This window comes from Crinia signifera, chromosome 1, assembly GCF_055691185.1.
Source record: "Crinia signifera chromosome 1, ASM5569118v1, whole genome shotgun sequence".
NCBI lineage: Eukaryota > Metazoa > Chordata > Amphibia > Anura > Myobatrachidae > Crinia > Crinia signifera.
The window spans coordinates 58,575,195-58,600,155 of record NC_139217.1 but is presented as its reverse complement, the minus strand read 5'-3'; the positions used below and the strand labels follow the sequence as shown (position 1 = coordinate 58,600,155).

At 42.7% G+C, this 24,961-nt stretch overlaps 1 protein-coding gene across 1 annotated transcript in view; it reads left to right on the top strand.

The window, feature by feature from the left end:
- The window catches only part of WDR1 (WD repeat domain 1), a 34,063-nt gene extending 9,917 nt beyond the window's left edge, over nt 1-24,146 (top strand). Inside the window, exons 5-15 of the mRNA XM_083157661.1 lie at nt 3,317-3,497; nt 5,960-6,037; nt 8,129-8,209; nt 8,982-9,215; nt 14,253-14,342; nt 15,470-15,624; nt 16,637-16,724; nt 17,064-17,174; nt 17,880-18,059; nt 21,657-21,801; nt 23,467-24,146. Of these exons, the coding sequence (XP_083013787.1) occupies nt 3,317-3,497; nt 5,960-6,037; nt 8,129-8,209; nt 8,982-9,215; nt 14,253-14,342; nt 15,470-15,624; nt 16,637-16,724; nt 17,064-17,174; nt 17,880-18,059; nt 21,657-21,801; nt 23,467-23,576 (1,453 nt within the window). The 3' untranslated portion in view covers nt 23,577-24,146. The remainder of the gene's footprint in view (nt 1-3,316; nt 3,498-5,959; nt 6,038-8,128; nt 8,210-8,981; nt 9,216-14,252; nt 14,343-15,469; nt 15,625-16,636; nt 16,725-17,063; nt 17,175-17,879; nt 18,060-21,656; nt 21,802-23,466) is intronic.
- Nucleotides 24,147-24,961: the final 815 nt, after the last annotated feature.

The window sequence follows — 24,961 nt, the reverse complement described above, 5'->3', positions numbered from 1 at the left end:
AGTGAAAGGCCAGCGCTGTAAGGTGACCTTTCAAATGGAGGAAATCTGCTTCAGAGCATGGTTCCTCCACCATCACTTGGCAGTTTGAACATTTGTACCCCTTTCACACAGAAAATGAATACCCGGGTGAAGCAGTTCCACCCGGGAATTTCATTAAATACACGGGTCCTTTTTCTGTGTGAAAGGGCACACCCGTGTCGTAAATCCCGTGTCTCCGACCCGGGAAATGACCAGGGTCGAGGACACGGGATTTATGACCCGTGTTGACCCTTTCACACAGAAGAAATACCCGTGTTATTCAGCAAATTACCAGGTAGAAATTTTCAACCCGGTAATTTTGTTCTTCTGTGTGAAGGGGGGTCAGGCTGCTCCCAACAAATTGACATGGCATTTGAAATGCCGTGTATTTGCCGGGATTTTCAGACTTTTCTGTCTGAAAGGGGTATTATTCAGATATGTAGGAAGTTATTTTGTCCTTTCTGGGCAGATATTTGCCAATTCAGTTGTGCGCCTTGTCAGTTGTACAATTTTAGCACATACAGTATTAATGTTTATAACTTGTGGTACAATGTCCTATATCTGTATCCTTGTTGTTCCACCCCAGCCTATATGGTAAATGTGTTTTGGTACTATTATGGGATGTATGTTCTCATTACCTCCTACAGCAGGTTGTTTGTGCTTTTTATCAGCTGGAAATTGCTCCCACACTGCACAAGCCGCTCTCTGCATAAATCGGGAACCAGATAATATCCAAATGATTGCTGCTATCTTCTAGAGAGAATTTCTCTTGTCGTCGCTGCATGCTCCCCAGATCTATAACCTTACTTATGCTCAAGTTTAACCTTCTCGGGTGTGACTCTCTATCTCTCCCCATCTAATGAACACTCTTGCAGGCATTTCAATTTTGGAGCTGTTGGACAATATGGCCTATTGCCACCAAAACAGGTATCTTGATATGGTACCATATGTAATGGAGATATCTGCGTTTTCTCTTCTGTAGGATGTTCACCTCCTTTCCTTGCCTATTTTATGTGTGCAGGGGATTTTATTTTATTTTTGCTTTGGGTACAGCTGTGTCCTTAGGCAAACCTTGCGGGTTTACAAGTATCTAAGTCGCAGAGTCCATTGGCCAACATATGGGACCTATTAGGAAAGGTATATGTAAACACATCTGAGGATTAGCTGCTAAAACCTTAAGACCAGCAATAACCATTTTGTGTATCCATGGTTGGGTTCTAGTGTAGTTGACGTTCTCATTTTGTCTATGGTCTACCTTTTTATAACAGTGTATGTTGACGGGTGGACTTTTGGACATAGAGGATATTGAGGCCAGGTTGGCATTCTCGCGTCGATATGCTGAATGTCTGACTTGTATACCACATTTGCTGTAGTGCTGATGGCAGGAGGTTCTCTGTTCAAAGTGTTATATGTATAGTTGTCTTCAGTAACAATATGTCTGGCGTATAATAGTGTTATTTGACTGCTAGAATATATGCCATAAAACGGAATCCATCCCTTTTGGACGGTATGCAAACGTCTGGCTTCTTTTCCCATTAGCCGTAATATTACATTTCCCTAACTGATTCTAGCATAAACGACCTATTCGCTGGCTGCATTTCCAATGTAATATCAGTAAGTGAGCTCTGTTTTTTTTTTTTTTTTAAATTATCTTTATTAGAGTTTTATACCATTTTTACACAATATACAAAATACATATACATCCCTTTTTACATACAAAAAAAAACATTCATCCCTCCTCCCTTTCCCCCCACCCCCACCCCTTCTTCCATACTGTATAGTACTTATATCATTTTTCCACATCGTCACCTTGTCTCTCTCCCCCTAAAATTATCGTTATTCCTTCAATATCCCCAAGTCTCCTCTATCCCTATTTGATCCTACATCATTAATTTGCTTTAGATTATCCTATTTATTACTTGTATATTTTTTTTTTTTTACTCTTCCAGGAGTACTCGTATTTGTTGTTGTAGTTGTTGATCCAACGTTTCTATATAGCATAACCATTTTTTGTAAAATCTCCTACTCCCCCCCCCCCCCTCACTATCCAATATCGCAGTTTGTTTTTCGAAATGCAGCGTGTTATATACAATTTCATCTCAGCATGTGGCTGACTGGGTGTGCACTTTGCATTTGTCGTTGGCCTGTTCTATGAGTTGCGCCTTTGATTTCTGTACAATACTCATTATGCAAAGCGGGGACAGGAACGCGGAGATCTGACAGGCTGCCGGGAAAAACTTAGATGTTACCATGAGGATGGCAGAATGTGAATCCTACAGCTGTAATTACAGATTCCTGATATCTTAGTGGCAAACTGTTATATAACCCGATCTTATTTACATTGTACACGTTCCGCATGAAGCCCTATTAAAGAATCTCTTCACTCAGAAGTAATAGCCTTTAGCAGGGGCTCCCAAACACTACTTCAAGGCACCCCAACAGATATCCATTTATTGACGCAGGTGACTTAATTAGTTTCAGTCCGTTTTTGATTTATACCATCTGTGTACAAGGGAGAACCCTAAAAGCTGAACTGTTAGGGTGCCTTGATTACCATGTGTGAGAACCACTGGCCTATAGAAAGAGTCTGCTTTGGACTTGTAGGGATCATTCTAGCACCCTGCAACTTGTGAAATCCTTGCTGCTCCTCCTTGCCTGGGGTGTCGCTGTCTGCTGTAGTGTTTCTACCACAATCTGGTTGGTCTCTCAATTGTGAGATACCAACTAGACTGTGGTAGAAAAACCAGAGTAGACAGCGACACCCCAGGCAGGGAGTAGGAACTGTAAGTATTTCACAAGTTGCAGGGTGCTAGAATGAACACTAGACTTGTCAACTGTCATCCCTTTAATAGCAGTAATTATTCATAGTTGGGGTGTCCCCTTCTTTTGACAAAACACTACATTCTATAGAGAATGTGTGTGTGTGTGTATCTCTATTTTCACACACCTTTTATGCAAAGCAGCTAGTCTGCTGATGATGCTGATATTCGGTGTCTGAATCCGTATAAGGTGAAGACCAATTAATGTATCCTTATAAAATATTGGGTAATCGGTTCAATTCAGACTTTGCCAACGCTCACACCCCTGCTGCAGGCACTAACAGTCCCTGCATGGTTCATTGTGGTAGATATACAGTGTAGCCTAGCTGACCGAAACCTATTCCATTAGCTGCAGTAATAAGTAGTGGAAGGACCAAAGGTTAATGACCTGATAAAGTGATTTACAAATATTGACCAGGTGTAAATGTCCCTTTCATCATATGCGTTCTTCTATTAATCCCCCCCTCCCCCTCTCTTAGGTATGGTGCCGTCTTTCTTTGGGATACCGGCTCCTCAGTTGGTGAAATCATCGGGCACAACAAAGTGATCAACTCGGTGGACATCAAACAGACACGGCCCTATCGCCTGATAACGGGCAGCGATGACAGCTGTGCCGCTTTCTTCGAGGGACCACCTTTCAAATTCAAGTTTACAATTAGTGTGAGTCTTCTACTCCTGACTGTGTCACTCTCTGCATTGCAATGTCCATGTATAAGCCTGGGTTCTCTCTAAGTATTGTGTACTAAGCAGAGTGATCAATTATCTTCTGTATTTAAACCACATAACAAGTGGAAATCCATCCAGGGTTAAGCATATTGCAGGAAACTGTCTGTTTGCCTAAAGCCTGCAGATTTTCAAGCTGAGGTTCTCATTTAATTTTTGAATTTGATTTTTTTATTTTTTTTCTCCAGTAATGCTATTTTGAAGAGAGGGGTTTTATGCAGGTTTCTCTAATTTTGCTCCATCCCCGTTTGCATGCACGGCCTCAAAGCCGCTAGAAACTGATTTAATTCCAAAAACAAATTTGCCTGTAGGGACCATATCTGTTGCTATGGATTCTGCGTTTGATGTTGCACTCCCTTTTTTCCTTTTTTTTTTGCAAGTGGGCAGTTCACAAGGCACGGATAATCACATCTTAGTATGTCATTGGGAACCATTGACTTAAATTATTTAGTTTTTACTATTAATGTTTAAATAGTTTTCCTTGTTTTTAAGAATGCATGATATTAGTTGTGTGTAGAAAGCCTCAGATCGATAAAGTATTTGTTATGTGTTCTACAAAAGGCATCGCCCACTTCTCTTACGATTTGTATCTAATGTTTTTGCGTCCTAGAAAGACATGGTATGTCAGTGCATGGTGAACATATTGAAGTGACAGAGCCAGACCTCATTATCTGTCACTTTTCATTTAAGTGTATTGTTCTGGTTAGGCAAACGTACAACATAGAGGCCCGCTTTTGTCCTTCCTCTTTAAATGCCCAGCATGAGCCTGTAGCGAAGGCCTGTTTTCTTACATTGTGTTCTCACACTTTAATAAATACTTGAAGAGCACAGTAAAAATCGGACAAATAAGCGTTAATTGTGGCTTTCCCACCAAACTTCAGTGCTGCGTTAAATATTTAAGAGCACCGCACGCCCTAATTCTTATTCAGTAATGCACACTACCCATACAGTAGTCTGTTGGGAAAAGCAATTAGACATTTGTGTAACGCTTTTGCTGTTTTCCCAATGTGTGTATGAACGAGCCCCAAGTCTCAGCTGTTCCCCCTTAATTGGTACTGAGCGGTGTCTGGCTCCTTTCTGTAATATATTACATAACCGGATTCTCTGTTCCCAGATAAATCGCATTAAAAATAACGTCCAAATTGCATGAATGTGACATGAGTTCCGATGTGCGGTCATGTGTGCCCACATCGGAGTTACTGGTTCTTACATTCTGCATGTAGGGTCTGCCGCATCACGTGCTTGGCTGGGGATCGCATGCAATGCATCGTGTGCTAAAACAACCACACACGGTGTACTGTATGTTGACCTCCCAGGCTATTGCTCTGCTCAGGGGTCTCCTAGTTATGCCCAGCTTGACCCTTTGAGTGCCAAGTGAATTTGTCAAAATAGGCGTGAATATCGCCAAGCCAACAAATTGATTCGTCGTAATGTTTACCTTTTTATATAGGAAATCCTTTTTTTTTTTTTTTTTTTTTTTTTTTTTTTCATTTTTTTTTATTTTATTTGAATTTATATAATAAATGTGAGTGACTCTGGCATTTTTAGTGGTTATTTTGCACATTCCACAGATGTTGGCACTCAAGGGGTTAAGACTTATTAACTATTTAGGCATCTGCTAGACTACTGGTAATGTCTGGTTGTGATGGATTATAGTCTCCTGTGTGCACTGCTTCTATTAAATAAGACTGTGTGTGCGTTGTGGGGGTACGTTATCATTAATGGATTTATTAGCACATTTAATAAGCAGATGTATTATCAGTAGTTGGTGTACACTTGATTCACTTTCCTTGTAATCTACCAAAGTGTGACAAGTGTTGCAAACGATACTTCCACTGAAAGATGAGCAGGAATCATGTGTCAGTTCATTATTAGCTTTCCACTGGAGGCTTCCTTACACGCCATCTCCGATTTATACAGCCTGACCGCAATTATACAGGGCACACAGTGTGATGGTGTCATAGAAATCAGGATAATGGAATGTACTGTACTTTTTTCAGGTTATTTGATATCCCTTTTAATTATTAAAGGGAATTGCTTTTGTGGTTGCCACTGCTGGCGATGGTACAAACGGTTATAATATCTAATGTATGACAATCAATTTTTTTGACAATCAATGGTGATCCTATTTTCTTTGGTCCAATCAGAACATTGGGGCGTGGCTTCACAGGTGTCAGGAGTGAACTGTGCTCCGTGCCCCTCCACCTTCGGGAGAATTATAAAAAAAAAAAAAAATCAATGGAGACCAACTAGTTATTTTCCATCGATGGCAAACCCATATAAACAATTTATTATTATATAATTTTTTTTTTTTTTTTATATTGGTTCTAGGCCTATGCTCTGATTGCTATGCAACTTGCAAATGTGTTCTGGAAGTAACATTTGTTTTATAATTGCAGGACCACAACCGATTTGTGAACTGTGTTCGCTTTTCACCTGATGGCAACAGGTTTGCGACTGCAAGTGCCGATGGTCAGGTAGGTTATGGGGAAAGTATTGGGTAACTTGAGGCAATTCCTTTTAGTGTTTTTACCAATCTCCCTGTTTTCATGAAAACAAATATACAGCAATCAGTCCTAACCTTTAAAGCCCCGGACTAATCTTGCGTAAGTCCCCCATATGCCACCAATCCAACTCTGGTAGCCGGAGGCATGGACTACACAAGACCTCTGAAGGTGTTCTGTGGCATCTGCCACCAAGATGTCCGCAGAAGTAAGTTGGGAGGTGGGGCCTCCATGGCTTTGACTTGTCCTTTCAGTGTACCCACAAAGACACTGTATTGTAATGAGATTTTGACAGGGTGTAATATCCTGCTCAATGATGCCATTGCTACCTGAGATTACTGTTCCCATGAAAGGGTGTAGTTGGTCTGCAACAATGTTTAGGTAGGAGGTATGCACCATTGTAGTATCCCTACAAATTCCAGAATCCAAGGTTTCCCTGTAGATCATTTCCTCCACCGACTTGCTTTTTCCCATAGTGCATCCTGGTGCCATCACTTCCCCAGGTAAATGACGCACCCGTATCAGGCTGTTTACATGATTTAAACGAAAACATTCATTAGACCTGGCCTTCACCATCCATTGCATATTCCAGATGTTGACTGTGGCTATGCTGCAATGCTTTGTGTGTTCTGACACCTTTCTACCATAGCCAGCATTACCTTTTTCAATCTGTGTTACAGTAGCTATGGGATCGGACCAGGCAGCCTGTTCTCCCCTACCTAGGCACATCAGTGAGCCTAATGCTGGGTACACACCAGGATGACAAGGGTCCGATCCCATCAATCTAGATCCAATTCCGACCGATTGGATGTAGATTTGTGGTGATTGGGCCCTTTTCTGTCCTGGTGTGGACCAATACCGATCTGATGCGCGGTCCCGCAGGATGGTCATTATTCAGATCCTACCTGCAGCAGGTAGGATCTGAATAACTACTATACTACCGGGACCCACTCACGGTGCACACCGTGAGCGGGTCGTGCCCCCCGCGTCATCGTGAGTGTCAGAGTTTCTGACGACCCGCTCACGATGTGCATCGTGAGCGGGTCGTCCTGGTGTGTACCCCGCATTAGGCGCCCACAAGCCCTGTTGCTGTTTCTAACCGCTGCATACCAGGAACACCCCTCAGTACCTGCCTTCTTGGAAATGCTCTGACCCACTTGTCTAGTCGGCACAATTTGGCCCTTGTGACCGTAACTAAAACCCATACGCTTGCCCATTTATGCTGCATCCAATACATCAACCTGAAGAACTGAATTCACTTACTGCCTGGTATATCCCACCCCTTGTCGGGTGCCATTGTAATGAGAGCGTCCGTGTTCCTCACATGTCCGTTTTCAATGTTATGGCTGATGGTGTAGATTCCACAATTTAAACCACCACCAAATCTGACACTTGCTGCCAAATTAGATTGTAAATGGCCATATTTTATTGCAGGACTTATGGTGTGTACACATGGTACTTTGCCTTCCAATGTTGATATAGTCAACATCAAATCGGATGCAGATCGCAAGGGTTTTAACCCTTGCGATCCCAATCCGATTCTGATGCGCGTTCACGTATCGCAAGGCAGAAAGTTTTGTCTGCCTTGACTATATAGTGCAGATTTGCACTGTATGTGTGTGTGTTACATAGTAGGTAAGGCTGAAAAAAGACTTGCGTCCATCTAGTTCAACCTGGTATAGATATCCATTGCTGATTTGGTAGGTTCTAAAATTATTTGTACCCATGGATGTTTTTCTCCAGTAAATGTTTGTCCAACTTTGCCTTGAACGCATTTAATGAACCAGCCGTTACCACCTCTCTGGGAAAAGAGTCAGACTTGTATGCAAATCGGATGTGCCTTAAGATACTACCCACAATCCGATCTGATCGGATCATGGATGTTATCTTAAGGCACATCTGACCGTGTGTACACACCATTACACCGGCAGTAATCTTCAATGCAAAATGTTTGTTTATTTGAAACCCCCATAACTTAAAATATACTCCTTCCTTCTTTTTTTTTTTTTTTTTTTTTATTATTATGCTGATGTGACACAAATTAACTTTTTTTTTTTTATTTAGATTTTCCTTTATGATGGAAAAACTGGTGAGAAAATCACTCAACTTGGTGGAGGAAATGCCCATGGCGGAGGAGTTTACGCGGTAATTTTTTATTTTATGTTTGGGGTGGGTGGGTTTATTTGATTTTTAGATAACTGATTTTTCATTAAGGTCACTTCTTTATTTCCCCCCCCAAAAAAAATCCATTGCATGTTTTTCCATGTACACTGTAATGTAGTTCTTAGATTAACACACAAAGCTGTCGATACCTTACGGTCAAACTCCCAATTTGTACACCCGCAATTGTCCAAATTACTATCGATTTAGGGGCCCCAGCTACAGTGCACAGGGCTTTTATCCATTAGAGTGTGATTGTGCCTTTGCGAGAGAACCAGACTAACCCCCATAGTGCTAGGGTCCATCATTTGCATTTCACCACGCATCGCTGCTATTGCTGCGACGTGATCTTACGCCACCTAGTGGCCGCAATTCTCTACTGGAACATGTGCTGCAATGAGGGAATATGGGGGACATTTTCTACTTCACGTGATGTTGTTATGGGCAACCAATCAGATCCTGTCTACTATCTTCTAGAGGGTGCTAAATAAATAAGAAGTAGATCCTAATTTAATTGCCCATCGCAACATCACATGTGGTGCATTACAGATGTAAGCACCGCAGGGCGTGTCACATAAGAGAGGGGAGAACAAGGGTCTCTGAAATATCACAGCTCATTAAGTATGGCTAGATATAGTTAAAGGTAACCAATTGTGGGGTAACAGGTTTCTATGCAGTTTATGATCCTTTTTATGTTGCAGCTAAACCAGTTGTATGTGGCTTCCCACTATAATGAATCTGTTCTGTTGTTCTGCAGATTAGCTGGAGTGCTGACAGCACCCATCTTCTTTCTGCTTCCGGGGACAAAACTGCAAAACTCTGGGATGTGGGGGCCAACTCGGCACTCACCACGTTTAACCTGGGAGCGGATACTCTGGATCAGCAACTGGGATGCTTGTGGCAGAAGGATTACTTGCTGAGTGTGTCCCTGTCTGGTTACATCAATTATTTGGACAAGAATAATCCAGACAGACCTATACGTGTGGTCAAGGTACGGTATAACAAAAAAAAAACATCTGTTTGTTATTACAGGTTGAGTATCCATTATCCAAATATCCGTTATCCAAATTATTTCGAAAACCATACATTCCAGAAAGTGAAATAAAAAACTTCTTGCTAAAAGCACTACTGGGGGCATGATATGTAACTGGCACTATATATGTGCAAGAAAATGATTGCTTGGCATTCAGATTCAGTACCTGAGATTGTACACAAACGTTGTTTTTCATGTTTTGAAACCTTGTTTTATGCACAAATAAAATATATTTGTGTATATGTCATGTGTTTTTACAAGATTGGACAGTATTCAATGCTCCTGATTCACCGGTTTTTTTGGGGGGTGAATGGGGCTGTTTTCACTTCTTGCGGTGAATCTTTTTCGGAAATCTGATTCACCCTATTCAATGTTCACTGTTCGCCAAAAGCGACCAGTGAATGCCGGCCAGTTCTCCGTTTCATGCTTGCTACAATTCGCTGGAGTATTTCAATGGGGTTTTCACTGGGGTTTGCCGAGAGTGAATTCAATGCTAGGATGGAGAACTGCTTTCTCCCTGACTTTTACCATGATTCACTGTTTTGCATTCGACATCTTATTTAGGTGAACTGAAAAGTTTTTTTAAAAACTCTGAATGTTTTTCCTGTGAAGGGGCATGCTATTTTTATTCATGTGCTTGAAGTATGTGTATGTGTGTGTGTGTGTGTGTATGTATATATATATATATATATATATATATATATATATATATATATATATATATATATATATTATATAATTATTTTTTTTTTTTTACACATTCACCAGCAGGTAACCGAGAGCCACTCATTAGATATTCATATATTCACTGCTCCCGCTCATTCCATATGCCGAGCGAGAGCAGTGCAGCGGCTCCCTACCCCAGTCCCCTGCCAGCTCTCCCGGGGGGCAGCTTCTGCTGCCTGTGTCCATGGGAGACCTGCTTCTGCCCCACAGTGTCTGGCGCAAAAAAATCGCTACAGTGTGTGGGCACGTTTTTTAGACTATTTAAAAAAAAAAAAAAACCCACAGAAATAATTCTTAAATCAGCATTTCGTTAGCATTTGTGTTCTACGTAATAATTTTACCTTCCCTATTGTGCTTGAGAGCAACAGATATATTTTTATTTAACCAGCGTAAACTGGGTATGGATCATTGGATCTAGGTCGACAGGGTCATTAGATCAGCAGGGGTTTTTAATTTTTAGCTGCGCTCGCCATGATACGGGCACGGTGCCTCGCTACTCTCTGCACATTATTTTATTCTCTCACCACACCTTAGTGCAGTGATGGCTAACCTTGACACTCCAAATGTGGTTGAACTACACATCCCAGCATGCCCTGCTACAGTTTTGCTATTTGGCCATGCTAAAACTGATGCAGGGCATGCTGGGTTGTGTAGTTCAACAGCTGGAGTGTCAAGGTTAGCCATCACTGGTCTAGTGAATGGTAGGGCATGAAATACCGCCTGTTGGCTCACAAACAGGGAAAAGGCTTGTGTCGACCTAATGCTTGTAGACCTAGTGACCCTATCCCAGTAAACGGACTATACTGCTGCAAGGATGTTCTGCAGTGAGGGGACCATATGGCAGTGAGTTCATTGAGCTGATTTATTCTGATATCCTGTCAAAACATTCCATACTTGCAGAAGTCTGGGCATGTATTGATAGAATGAGAATATAATAGAAGAATTTACCTGGTGTATTATATTTATATCTTGAGGTGCTACTGCAGGTAAATGGGGGGGGGTCAATGTAACAGGGTTGCACAATTTTAAATCATGGTTTCAATCAAAACGTTAAAAATAAACTACAACTGTTGCCTAGAAAGAGTTAGACGTGTAGGTGTATAGACTTCAAACCGCCCATAAAAGAAGTGACAAAAGGTCTACATGGGCTTTTTCAGTTTTTTTTTTTTTTTTTCTTTTTTTACCCAAATGTCGACATGGACACAGGATTAAGTGCATCGCGTCCCCTCGTATGGCTTGCTGCGCTGGCCATGCTTCGGGAATTAATTATCCCACCACGCCCTAGTTGATGGTAGTGCATGAATACCGCCTGTCAGCACATATCCACTCTGAAAACGGTAAAAAAACCCATGTCGATCTTCTGACTGTCAAACTAATGCTTGTGTCGACCTAATGTCCTATCGACTTTGCAGTATGTCGACCAACCGACCGTATCCCCACTGCGTGGCTCCTCCTTGATAAAGCATATGTGAAACGATCGTTGGCTCAGTATAATAGTATTCTATGGTGCAATAAGGAACCTATTCAGGGTTAATTAATTAATTGGGAATGCCGCAGAGAGCCTGGGAACGGCCGCAGGCAGGGAGATGGAAGCCTCCCTCCCTGCCCCAGAATGTGTGGGGGAGGACTCCTGGGACACAGGCAGCCTCCCTCCCAGCCCCCCACCCCCAGGGTAGCTAGCAGGGGATGTGGGGTAGGGAGCTGCTGCACCGGTCCCGCATATGCTTCTGTAATGAGCGGCTTCCCGTCCCCTGCTGGCGAATGTTGTTGTTTTTTTTTTTTTTTTTTTTTTTTTTTTTTTTTTTTTTTTTAAACACCAAAAAAAAAAAAACTTTTATTTTAAAATATCACATTCCAGTTCACCTTAAAAAGATGTCAAATGCAAAATGGTGAATCTAAATCATGCTGAAAGCATGTTCTCCAATCTAGCAATGATTACACTCTCTGTGAATCAGATTTTCAGTGAAAAAAGATTCACCGCAAGGAGTGAAAACAGCCCGATTCACCGAAAATAAAAACTGTTAATCGGGAGCATTGAATACCGCCCTTTATTGAGAAGACTGAAACACTATTGATCAAAACAAGTCTATTCATAGGTCTGTAGAATTTCCGGTCTAATAGTGGGTACACAGGGTAAGCTATGCACTATATTTCTATTTGATTTTGCTTATAGAAGCAGAATCTAAGGGGGGTATTATATCTTCGGGTCACGGCAGACGAGCTTGCTCGCCTGCCGTGACCCAGTCCCGTTCTCGGTCAGCTCGACCGAGAACATGCAGGCGGGATTCAATGTCCCGCCTGCAGTGGGACCAGAAGGGGGCGTGGCCGCGAGTTGCGGCCGGGAAGTGACGAGATGCAGCCGGCAGCTCGTCACTTCCCGGCTGTTCTCGGCAGAACGAGCCCGACAGCTAGAGATGTCGGGCTCGTTCTGCCAGGAAACCCTGTTCAATGCTGTCGGGGAAGACAGCATTGAATAGGGCCCGTCGAGCATCTCCCCCACGGGAGATGCTCGACGGCGATTGAATATCCCCCTAAATCTAATGCACATCCAATGCTTTTAGCAGCATTCTATGCAGATCCGATCCTAATGCAAGTTCACGTTTAAGTGGAAATCCAAAAGAAAAAAGTCTTGCCTGGCAAGACTATCTAGTAGAAATCGAACTGCAAATCTAATTCCACATTGAACCGTATGTACCCACTATAATAGCAAGTACACACGGTGAGATATGCACTATATTTCTATTCGATTTTGCTTATAGAATCAAAATCTAATCGAAATCAAATGCTTTTATTAGCATTCAATCCCAATGCGTGCTCCCTTGTAGTGGAAATCGAATAGAAAAAAAATCTTGGCAAGAGGAAATCTAATAGTAGATCTTGCAAATCTAATTTGTTTGCTGCATTCAATTCTATTTCAATCTCTCGCCTGAAGGATCAGGAACACTGAGATCGAATAGCACATTGTATAGAAAATAGTGACAATTGAAAAGGAATAGAAAAAATTTCAGAATTGGCCAAGTCTAATCAAATCGAAACCATAATTGATCCGTGTGTATGCACTATAGACAGGAGCCACGCAGTGTGCAACTAAAAGATCATACAGTAGGATATACATAGGACACCGGGAATAGATTACCTGCGATTATACTGAATATAGGCAGTGGCCATTTTTTATTTTAATGTCACAATGTTATCAAAAGTAATGTAATGTTATGTTTTGTTTGTTATCATAAGACTCTCAGTGCTGCCATACTACTGCTTACTTCTTCTTGTATGGATATTTTAAGTCTATATCAAAGCAGTGGGTAGCACCTCCATACCTAATCTAAAGGCATCGATCCATATGAACATATAAGAGATAAGAGGGTCACCTAAAGACTATTTGGAGATTGGAGTGGGGTTCTTCTGTGTGTATGTATATAGGTGTTTCGAGTTTGTTCATGCCAATAATCATCGTCATCATCTTTCGTGCATCCATGAAACCATTTGCAGTATGTTGGGGGGTGTGATTTTTTTTATTTTTTTTTAATAAATACATACGGTTCTGTACAATCTAAATCCCGCAACAGATTTGGAAATAAAAAAGCAGCTAAGGTGGTTGCATGCTATAGATCCCTTTTTTTCTGTTGAGGGCAACTGAGTCAAACATTTACATGTCTTTGTCCACATTCTCAGACTCAAACAACTGAGTGAAATTCAGAGCCTAATTCTTGAAGCAACTGCTTAGTGTGTGTGTGTGTGTGTGTGTGTGTGTGTGTGTGTGTTCTGTTTCTGTTTTCGTTTGATTACTGTTCTCACTTCAAAAATTGGTCATGTATTACTAAAACAAGGTGTCAACATCTAAAAATAAACTGCTTGCTTAACAAAATCATTTAATAAGAAAATCCTATTTTAAATTATTATTATTATTATTATTTTTTATGCAACCCTGAAATAGGGTGCGAGAAGCCAGAATGTGAGATTTCTGTAATTTTTAAAGCGGCAATCCTTTCACAAGGCAAACTCCACTTAACTTTGCTTTGTAAAAGATGATGTCCATTCTCACGCCTGTATTATATTTACCCCTTAGTAATGATTCTCACCTGTTGGTAGACTGTCGGTCACCAGCCAGGACTGGATGTGGCCATTGTGAGTCCTTGGTGTCTGCTCTGTGGCACAATCTGTGATCCAGATCTGCTCCCAAAGATACCAGACACCTGTTCTAGGCACCCTCCGACTGAATGTTGTGCTCTGGTGATGTGTAATTTTAATTTTGTTCTTCTCCTACAGGGACACAGCAAGTCAATCCAGTGCCTGACCGTACGCAACAATGATGGCCGATCCACCATTTACACTGGCAGCCATGATGGACATATCAATATCCTTTATTTTCCCCCTGCTTATTGCTTCTCATGCACCCTGTCGTGCAAGCAGACCTGTACATTGAGTCTTGCATGACCGAACAGGAGCTTAGTAACTGCTAAGTCTCTGCAAGTAGCCTTTTCTTCTGGTCATCCAGACATTTGTTGGGTAATTATTGCTATAAGAGGATGTAGGCTGTGTGATTCTTACTTTTTTATAGGTTTTTGTTAAGAATGAATGTATAAATAGAGATGTTTTTCTGCATCTCTATTCTTGCATTATTCATTTATTTTTCTTTCTCGGAGCTTTGTAGACGTCAGGATCTTTGCTGTAAGTGGGTTGTGCTGTTGGTCCGATTTACATAAATTCGGACTCGTCCTCTTTGAATGTCAGTCAAAACTTTTACTATTCTCCAGAAATAGAAATGTGTTAAATACAGAACATTTCGTACCGACCTCTGCATTGGTGCTGACTTATTGCTGAGTCATTTTACTTTGGGGGGCCTATGGACACGGGATGGGGTAGGTGTAAAACCCCCATATGAAAAAAAAACAAAAACATTATCAGCTGCCCCCCCCCCCCCCCCTCTTCCTTTTTTTTTTTTTTTTTTGTTGGTATCCCGCCAAGGTAATTAAAAAATAGATATTTTTTAATATTAATACCTTTGGAAAAAAGTAAATGTAAGTAACTTGTGCTTATCTGTCCTCTTTGGGGTCAGTTATACTGTATGGCATAGGTTCCCAAACGCGGTCCTCAAGGCACCCCAACGGTCCAGGTATTAAGTATATCCATGCTTGGCCACAGGTGATTTAATTAGTAACTCAGTCTGATTTAACCATCTGTGCTGAGTCAGGGATATACCTAAAACCTGGACCATTGGGGTGCCTTGAGGACCCCGTTTGGGAATCTCTGCTGTATGAGGATGGACAGTGTTTTGCTTCAGATTGTCCACATGTTACCCAGTGCTGATGGCTGCCAATCACTTTGACCATAAATAATGCCACCAAGAGCCTCACAGCACCCCAGGGTGCCTAGGCACACCATTTGGGAACCAATGTTCTAGCCATATCCTCTCTGGTGTAATTCTTTTCCGTTCACTAAATAGTCCCATTCATGATTGTTTTCCTTAATGTTACTGAATACATTATTTTGATGCTGGGACGGGAGAGGATGACACCTTCAGTGGCAAAGGCCATACCAACCAGGTGTCCAGCATGGCCTTAGACGGCTGTAACCAGCTGGTTACTTGCAGCATGGACGACACTGTACGATACACTAATGTTACTGCCGGAACATACAGGTTGGTGGAGATCATTGTTTTGGTTGCCCATGCCGTGCCACTTATTTTAGACCCTGTGTTATTTATATTACCCACTAGCATAGTAGTACCAACCCCTGGCAATTCCTATCCTACTGTATTAAGTGGGTTCAGTCATCCATTGATATGGAAATTTAACAAGAAGCACAGGAATAAAGCTTGTTCAGTTTGACTCTTAACGCTTCATAAACCTGCTCTGTCCCCCTCCACAAACCGCTACATATACCCTGATCGGTGTGTATTTCTACCCGGGGTTGTCTGATTTTGGTATGACGGGGACATTACACCCTATTATTTGGTGTTGCATATCGAGACTGTAGATTGAGAAGGAATTGATCAACCAGAGGAAAGCATGGAAGGCCCACACCTCCTATCCTGCACCCAAATGTCCCCGGGAACATGGGCGGATATATTTTTAAAAGTTCTAAATGAGAACGGGGGGGGTCCTGCATCATAATCGACAATGGACACTTAGTCAGTGCAAAAATTCCCTTATTCACCCCCCCCATCCACTGGAATTGTTAGGGGTGCTACTGATTACTGATCATACCTCTTATCAATATCTTCTTGAACAGCGAGCGTATTTATGTGTAGGAATGCAGACTAGTCCTGTGACAACCCTCCACTGCCAAAATACCATTTCCTCAAATAACATTTAATGACCGTCTCTTCATATTGGTGCCTTGGATGCTAATGTGTACCACTAGCTACTTTTCATTCAGGGGCCTCTTTATTGAATGATTAATATTATATTAAATTAACTGTTTACGTTCTGACCTCAGTTGGCAAAAATGATGCTACCCAAGATGATGGTCTCCCTAGTGCAGGTCCTGGCTGAGCTGGAGGGCCTCGAATAGACGGAACCGCATTAATATTTGGCCAAAATCAAAGCCGGAGTGTGGGGTTGTGGAGGGGAATCAATGTTTTGTCTATATAAATTCTCCATCCCACAGCAGGATCATCTGAATTATTATTATTTTTTTTTTCTCTTTAGTCCTCAGGATGCCGTGAAGTTGGATGTCCAGCCAAAGAGCATCGATGTTGACACTAAGGGACACGCTGTGACCATCTGCATTGGCCAGGTACACTACACTAAGTGTTTGGCGACTGACGGTGTTTCTGTGAACGACACAGTTCATAGATATATTGCTGGTACACACTGGCCGATGCTCCAGCGATACATCAATCGAAAGCCTGATATGTCTGCCAGTGTGTGTGCTCCTTGAGGATCAAGTTTGGGAACCACTGGTCTGAGATAAGGCCAGCTGAACACTTATGAAATTTTAGCTGGCTGTGCTCTAGTTTTCATCTGACCAAATAGATGAATATAATGTGTGTGTGTCACTCCTCAGTCAGACTAACATGGTTTCTGCAGATACAGTGATTCTGACGCTGAACGCCTTCTTCCTCCTGTCTCACAGATTGTCCTGCTGAAAGACAAGAAAAAGGTTTTTGTGTTGGACTCTCTTGACTATGAGCCAGAGGTGGTGGCAATTCACAAAGGATCTGCCATTGTGGCTGTTGGAGGAGCGGTAAGGATCGTGTGGTCTCTTACATGTATTGTCACTTCTTCTACTTGCATGCCTATTGGCAGGAAGGATTCTGGGTATTCTTATTACTGCTGCCACCTTGTGTAGTGCATGATTGGTGTGAGTATATGGGGTGAATGGACAGTCTTTTACATTATTAGAATTATTATTTGTATTTTCTGGTTCAGGCAAAATCTGCATATAACTGAGTATTAGTATTATTAATCACTGCTGACCAGTTTTACCTCTGTTTACTTTCCTGCTTCTATAGAATGCTCCCAAATGATATGTAATGTTACCAATATAGTTAGTATTATCTGATGGTCAGAGGGCAAAGTACTGAATGCAGGTTATACAGGTGTAGCAGCTGTCTGTACTGTAGGCAGATAAAAAGGTTCTGCTGGTTAATGACAAACATAGGCCACAAGGTGGCACTGTGGCCTATCTATAATAATCTAACATACATTTTTCCTTGGCAGCCACACTTGAGGTTCAGTAGAGAAATAGATACCAGTGTTGGCAGACTTGATACCTATGTTTTACTGCTACTACTGTACACACAGAACTCTATAGATAACTGTGCAGTAACGAAGTCTGTGGCTGTGCCGTAACATTACTACGGTTCACCTTTTTCCTCCCAAGTTACAATATTGTATCATTATTCCATTGGACTTGGCGTTCATGTGTTTGCTTATGTTTCTTTATAAGGACGGAAACATCCATCTATATTCCATTCAAGGCAACACCCTGAAGGATGAGGGCAAATCCCTGCCTGTCAATGCGGTGGTGACCAGCCTTGCCTATTCCAATGATGGTGCCTATCTAGCTGCTACTGATGTGAACAGAGGGGTCACAGTCTTCGACGTCGCCGATGGATATGCTACCTCCGTAAGTGGATGCCAGAGCTCACGTTACAGCAGATTGTTGGATTGAACATTGTTGTTAAGCCAAGGTTTTCTGTTCTCTGTAATCGAGAACCAAAGTTGGTGGCTGTGCGCTAGATAGGCCCTATATGTGTAAACCAGGTAACTTTTTACTATTTTGAGCTGCAGTGAAATGTGGGGACTCAAAATAAGTCCAGGCAATTAAAATGACAAGATGGGTCCAAGGGAGTATTTTTAATGCAGCAGAGATCTCCTGGGGATAATGATACCCCTTATTGGTAACACTGAGGTCCCGAAAGCAATAGGAGGTTTTAGCATCTTATTGCTTTTGGGACCTCAGTGTTACCAATAAGGGGTATCATTATCCCCATGAGATCTCTGGGTACTCTTTACCTAGAAGGGCGGGCATCGCATGCACTAAAAAACCGCATGCGATGCGACCGACTCGATGCCCGCGATTTCCCATAGGGAACAATGTTAAATGTCCCAATTGACCCGATTTTCCTGTTCAATGTCTCAATTGACCTGATTTTTTTCCATAGGAAACAATGTTAAATGGCCCAGAGAGGCTAAATAGGCACCCTGAAGTGTGAAATGGCACCCACAATTGTTAACGCCACCCCACGATCAACGTAAACCCGAAGCGTGGCGAGCGCAGCGAGCCCGCGAGGGGCGGCCAGTACGCGTCCTATGACCTTTTCATACCCCCACTATCCACGTCGGCGTGGAGTTGAGAATAGAAAGTGTGGCGAGCCCCGCGAGGGGACGCGGACACCTTCACAGGTATACGCGTCCCCTCGCGGGCTTCACAGCTGTCCGCGTCCGCTCGCGGGGCTCGCCACACTTTCTATTCTCAACTCCACGCCGACGTGGATAGTGGGGGTATGAAAAGGTCGTAGGACGCGTACCGCCGCCCCTCGCGGGCTCGCCACGCTTCGAGTTCACGTTGATCGTGGGGTGGCGTTAACAATTGTGGGGGCCATTTTACACTTCAGGGTGCCTATTTGGCCTCTCTGGGACATTTAACATTGTTTTCTATGGAAAAATCGGGTCAATTGAGACATTTAACAGGAAAATCGGGTCAATTGGGACATTTAACATTGTTCCCTATGGGAAATTGCGGGCATCGCGTCGGTCGCTTTTTTTTTTTTTTTTTTTTTTTTTTTTAGTGCATGCGATGGCCGTGATATTTTTTACTAACGATGCCCACGATCAAAATCGTGGGCGCCCTTCTAGGTAAAGAGTACCGATCTCTGCTGCATTAACAATATTCTCTTGGGAGGACCTATCTTGTCGTTTACTATAGATCGGATTGCATGGATTTGCTTTGTATTGTGAGCATAGTTTTACTTTGTAATAGGTGTATTGGATCCTGTGATAACCACAAGCACGTTGGGTATTAAGTCACTACTATGCAAGTGTGTCCTAGGAATGCACTAACCAGAAATCATATACAAGGCAAAGTCAATCTGGTATTGACTTGTAAGTGATTGGCGCTTTCAAAAAGTCGCACGGAGTGCCGAGGTTATTACATTTAGGTCCGATTTAGACCCTTGTGCTTGCGCCAGGCCATCCTGCGAACAAAGCCCCACTGATGGCTACTCATTGCTGGCTTGGTTCACAAGATGATTGACAGCCGCTGTTTGGGGGCTGGCACCCGGCTGTTTTCTGTGAGGGTCGAAGAAAGTGCAGGCGATTCCCAGCAGGCATTTAATGGAAAACAGATTGTCTGCTCCGGCCCCGAACTACTCTCTTTTGCATCACCGTGCCAAGTAAGTACTAAGCTACGCGGCCACTGCACATGGGCAGGGGATGCAGTCGGTGGTGAGTGATTTGCAAATGGATTTCCCCCATATTTGCGCATTAGTGCACATAGGCGGGTTTTCTCTCTGGTGGGGCGATGTCTAACTGATCGATGTGCTGCGACTCTTTGGAGCCCAGTGATCAGGTCTGAATCAGGGGCTATTTACACACACTGCAATGCACTCTGATCTTTATAAATAGCCACGTTTATCTAGGTTTACCTACATTTTGAGTTATTTATAATTAAAAGCAAGTAGGTTCTCCAGTATATGTAAGACATCCACATATCCTAAGTCCACCCATATTGGCATCAGGCAGAACTGATCCTCCAGCTTCCCTTAGATGATAAACCCCACTATGACTATGCCAGAGCCGGCTTCACCCAGCAGATACATTTGTGAGCAGGACCAGATAAACAATGGGACAGGCAGAGCTCCAGCTCCAGGCCATTACATAAAAATAGTCCCATCACCAAGGCAATATGATTCCCAGGTGGCCATTTATATCTTAATAGTAGGGTGACTTTTACAAGTGACTCAGGGGCAGATTTCTTGAGCTTGGAGAAGAGATAAACTGGAGATAAAGCGGAGAAAAGGTAAAAGGAGATAAAGCACCAGCCAATCAACTCCCAGCTGTCTTTTTCAAACACAGCTGATTGGCTGGTGCTTTATCTCCTTTTACCTTTTCTCCGCTTTATCTCCAGTTTATCTCTTCTCCAAGCTTAATAAATCTGCACCTCATTTCTATGATGCCGTTGTACGAGCAGGGCACATCCTATACCAAATGAACACTCTTACTCCTGCACAATGATATTGTAATTGTTTGCTTCGTTTCAGAGTTATATGGAAACAAAAAAGTCCTGCCATTTACAAGGCCTCACATGTGCCCTGAAAAATGAGAGTTGTGAACTCACACTGTTCACCTGCTGGTGGTCTTTAAATCGTGACCGTTATTTGCAAGCATCCACTAAGGATGGTGTAATGGTTACCATTACTGCCTCACAGCGCTGAGGTCATGGGTTCTATTCTCACCATGGCTCTAACTGTGCAGAGTTTGTATATTCTCCCCGTACTTGCGTGGATTTCCTCCGGGTGCTCGGTTTCCTCCCACAATCAAAAAATATACTGGTAGGCTAATTGGCTCCCAACAAAATGAACCCTAGAAATGTCTCTGTGTGTGCGTGTACAGGTGGTAGGGAATATAGATTGTAAGCTCCACTGGGGCAGGGACTGATGTGAGTGTTCAACTATACTCTGCACAGCGCTGCGGAATATGTATGCGCTATATAAGAAACATAATAATAATAAGCAGGCAGTGAAAAGGGGAAAATGTTACACCCAGCAAATCTTATGGTGTGTACACACGGTGAGATTCCCTTGCTATTCGACTTAAGATTCGAGTGCTATGCAATCTTTGCTAACTGTACTATTTACATACAATTCATACAACCTGCACTAGATTTGCATTATATAGTCATTGCTGCCCTGTCTATCCGGGTTTTGATTTGTGCTGTCTTGTGATCTGCATACAATTTTGACCATATAGTCAAAATCTAATGTCAAATCTCACCGTGTGTACACAGCATTTCTCCAGTAGAAACTGTGCACATCTGGTAGAAAAATGATATAATTTTGTAACCATTTTTTTTTATTTTTTTACTATTTTTACACCTCTTCTCCTTTTCAGTATAGGCCCATGAGCATTGTCCCGCCCATGGGATCTCAATCAGGCCCTGCCAGTGACATTGCTGCAGCTAATTACAAACTAAACCTTGCTTTCTCTTCTCACTATCAAACAGGAGAAGTACCGCTTTTATGGCCACCACGCAAAAGTGGTCTGTGTGGCCTGGTCACCCGACAATGAGCACTTTGCCACCGGTGGGATGGATATGATGGTTATTGTTTGGACGTTGAGCGATTCAGATAAACGTCTTAAAATGCCAGGTATGTTTATATTCCTATTTTTATTTTTTTTCCTTTTCAATTTTATACTGCAAAGTAGCTTAGATCGGTATGTAGATGTTAATTAAAAGGAAATGCACATTCATTTCAATATACTGCAATGGATTTTCGTGAAGATCTATTGTGTTCAATGTTGGCTGCAATGTTGCGTCCTAATATGATGAATTACCCGGTCACCCGATGGGTGTGGCATATTTCCCCGACAGTCGGGATTCCGACAGTCGTTACTCAGACGTCGGAATCCCGACTGCACAGCGTGGGGAGCGCAATGAAGCCCCTTGCGGGCTCGCTGCACTCGCCACGCTGTCTACCTCTGTGGGGGTCGTGGACCCCCACGAGGGAGCAGTCGGGATTCCGATGTCGGAGGAATGACTGTCGGGGAGCCGTCCGGCACCCCACCCGATACTATAAGTCCAAAGTTTTCCCGAATATTTTTTTTTTTTTTTGGCCTCGCATCGGGCTCCGTTCTTTAGTGACTAGATTGAGTGAAATGAGGCGATATCATGTTCTCAGAACTCGAGTCTCCCTCTAGTGGCCAAAAGCAGAATTTTTACATTTACCTTTTTTTCAATCAGCAGTGAGAGTCCGTCTGAAACTTTTGCACGCTTTTACTTTTGGGTTATCTGGGCAGTATCAGCTCACTGGTTTACACACACACGCGCCTTCCTTTGCGTCCCTGTCAATGAAACAAGGATTGAGCGTTGTAGGGGTGCGTCAACAAAATGCTGTGTTGAGAGCAATCATACCCTGCTCTTGGCTTCTGTTGGCTGCATCTGGTTTACCAAACATGTCTTGGTAACACCCACTTATGCAGTAAAATGGGTGTCCTGTGCGCTGTTTGGGATGGGGAAAAAAACACTGGTATGTAAGAGTATAATAGTGTGGACATTAAGAAAAATGGTATTTGTGTCCTTTGCGACTTTTGCATCCTGTGGTCAAAAATACAGTAAATCTTCTCCTTGTAGGTGTAGGGTGGTGGTGCACTTGCTTCCTTTAGTGTCCCATCCTTGTTTTGCATCAAGCTCTGCAGGATACGGCCGGTTGTTCGACCTAAAGATGGTCGACAGTCATTAAGTCAACACTGTTGGGTCGACATGGGTGTTTTTCACCTTTTTGTGCCGACAGGCGGTATTTCACGCCCGACCATCCACTAGGGCATGGTGGGAGAATAAAATAGTGTGCTGTGCGCAGTGAGGCACCGTGCCCGAAGCATGGTGAGGTGACGCGGTGCACCTAATCCAGTGTCCATGTAGACTGTGTCGACATTTGGGTGAAAAAAACCCTGTCGACATTGCAGTATGTCATACCCAACTCTGCTTAGGAGGCAAAAAGCAATCTGCCCTATATATTTTTTCCCGGCTGCATTTTACATTTGTGCCTAGATGCAATCTTCACAATGAGGTCCGTTGTAGATCAGACAGAACTTTCTGCCTTGGTGCTTAATGAGATAGTTTGCACGTTAATCCCTAACCAAATAAAGATCACATCCTCTCAGCCACGCGTGCTGGCTCCTGCTGCCACAACGCTGCTTTTAATAGGATTATTTTTTTAATTCGGTAGAAAATGACTGTGACAATAGAATGTTGGCAGAACTCGGCGTGGTGTTTTCAGAGATCATTGTATCATATGAATCCTTTACTCCTGCAGATACCCATCGGCTACACCACGTGAGCGGGCTGGCTTGGTTGGATGAGCACACGTTGGCTACAGTGTCCCATGATGCTTGTGTCAAACAGTGGACAATCACCTACAAATGAGCACGGATCATGTACCGGCATGTTATGGCTAGGACTACTGCAATTGGAAATTCTATTAAAAAATATATATATATTTCTGTTATATGCTCCGTGGTGATTGAGCCACATTCTCACCGGAAGTGGTGCTGTCTCTTTCTCTTTCTCTCTAACACATGTACTTTTAAAAGCTTTAGTCATTGAGCTCTCGCATACCTGATGTTGTGATCTACATTCCAGAGGCAACAGCCAAATAACTGTAGCACTCGCCGGATGGTTGCAGACGGATCTCGGCCTCTCGTGGAGCGACAGTGTATGTGTGCGTTCTCCGTAACCGCATGAGGAAGTGCAGACTTCTGGTTTGTTTGTTTTTTTTCTATTACAGGACGTTGTTGTATCGGCTGTCATGGTGACACAAATTGTGATCTATTTTTAAAAAATCCTGGTGTGCAGCTACTGTCTTGTTGCTCTGCTTGTCCCACAAAACTGTTGCCTCAAACAAAGAAAAAAACAAAAAAAAATAAAAAAAAAATTAAATACTCCAATAATGATGACTGGGGTAGACAAGGAAAAAATAAACAATTTTTATGTACAGATTGTGTTTTGTGTGGTTTTTTTTTTTTTAATATTGGGGTTAATGTGTAGTACTTCAACGAATTGCTGTCTTGTTGGGGGGGGGGGGGGCGTGAATAGAAAGTGTTGCTTGTGCAGATGTTGGAGAAACTGTTATCAATACAAACCTTTTGCGGTCACCAGTGTAGGACATGTTGTTGCAGGGGAAGTGTAAGGAGAGTGTCTATGGTCTTCTGATCACTGGCGGGGATGGGAAGCGAGTGCTAGTCCAGAAATGGTTTTGTGCTGTTATTTTTATGGGATTACAAGTATCAAAATGCTTTAATAGGCTTTAGATAAACCTGTGTGAACATCTGTGTGCAAGGCCTACATCTGTTTCTGATTAGAACAAAACTGGTTATTAACCATTCCAGTAATTGTACACTTACAGATGGCGATAATGGGCATGTTATACGGCTGACTTGCTGAGAAATGCCCAGCGCTTAATCACAGGTCTTGGAATTGGCTGGTAACACTGGAAATGACATCGCTTCTTCACCATCCAAAGATGTGTACAGTAAACTGCTATCCTGTGCTGCCACTATGTGCCTATGCTGCTGTGTGGGTGCTGCTTCTCTCTGTCATCAAAAGACCTTTGCTAGGGTTTTCGTGTTGCTTAACTGAGCATGCTACAAATCATTCAATGGTGCGTGAGATACATATGGATTTACAGCTGTACAGTGATCTTTGCCCAAGCCATTTGCAGCAATGCCCAGTGTGGGTTTTCACTCTTAAGTGGTGGCATCTGATCACTGGGCTCTGCAAAATCACGTTATAGCGATCCGGTCTGAATGACC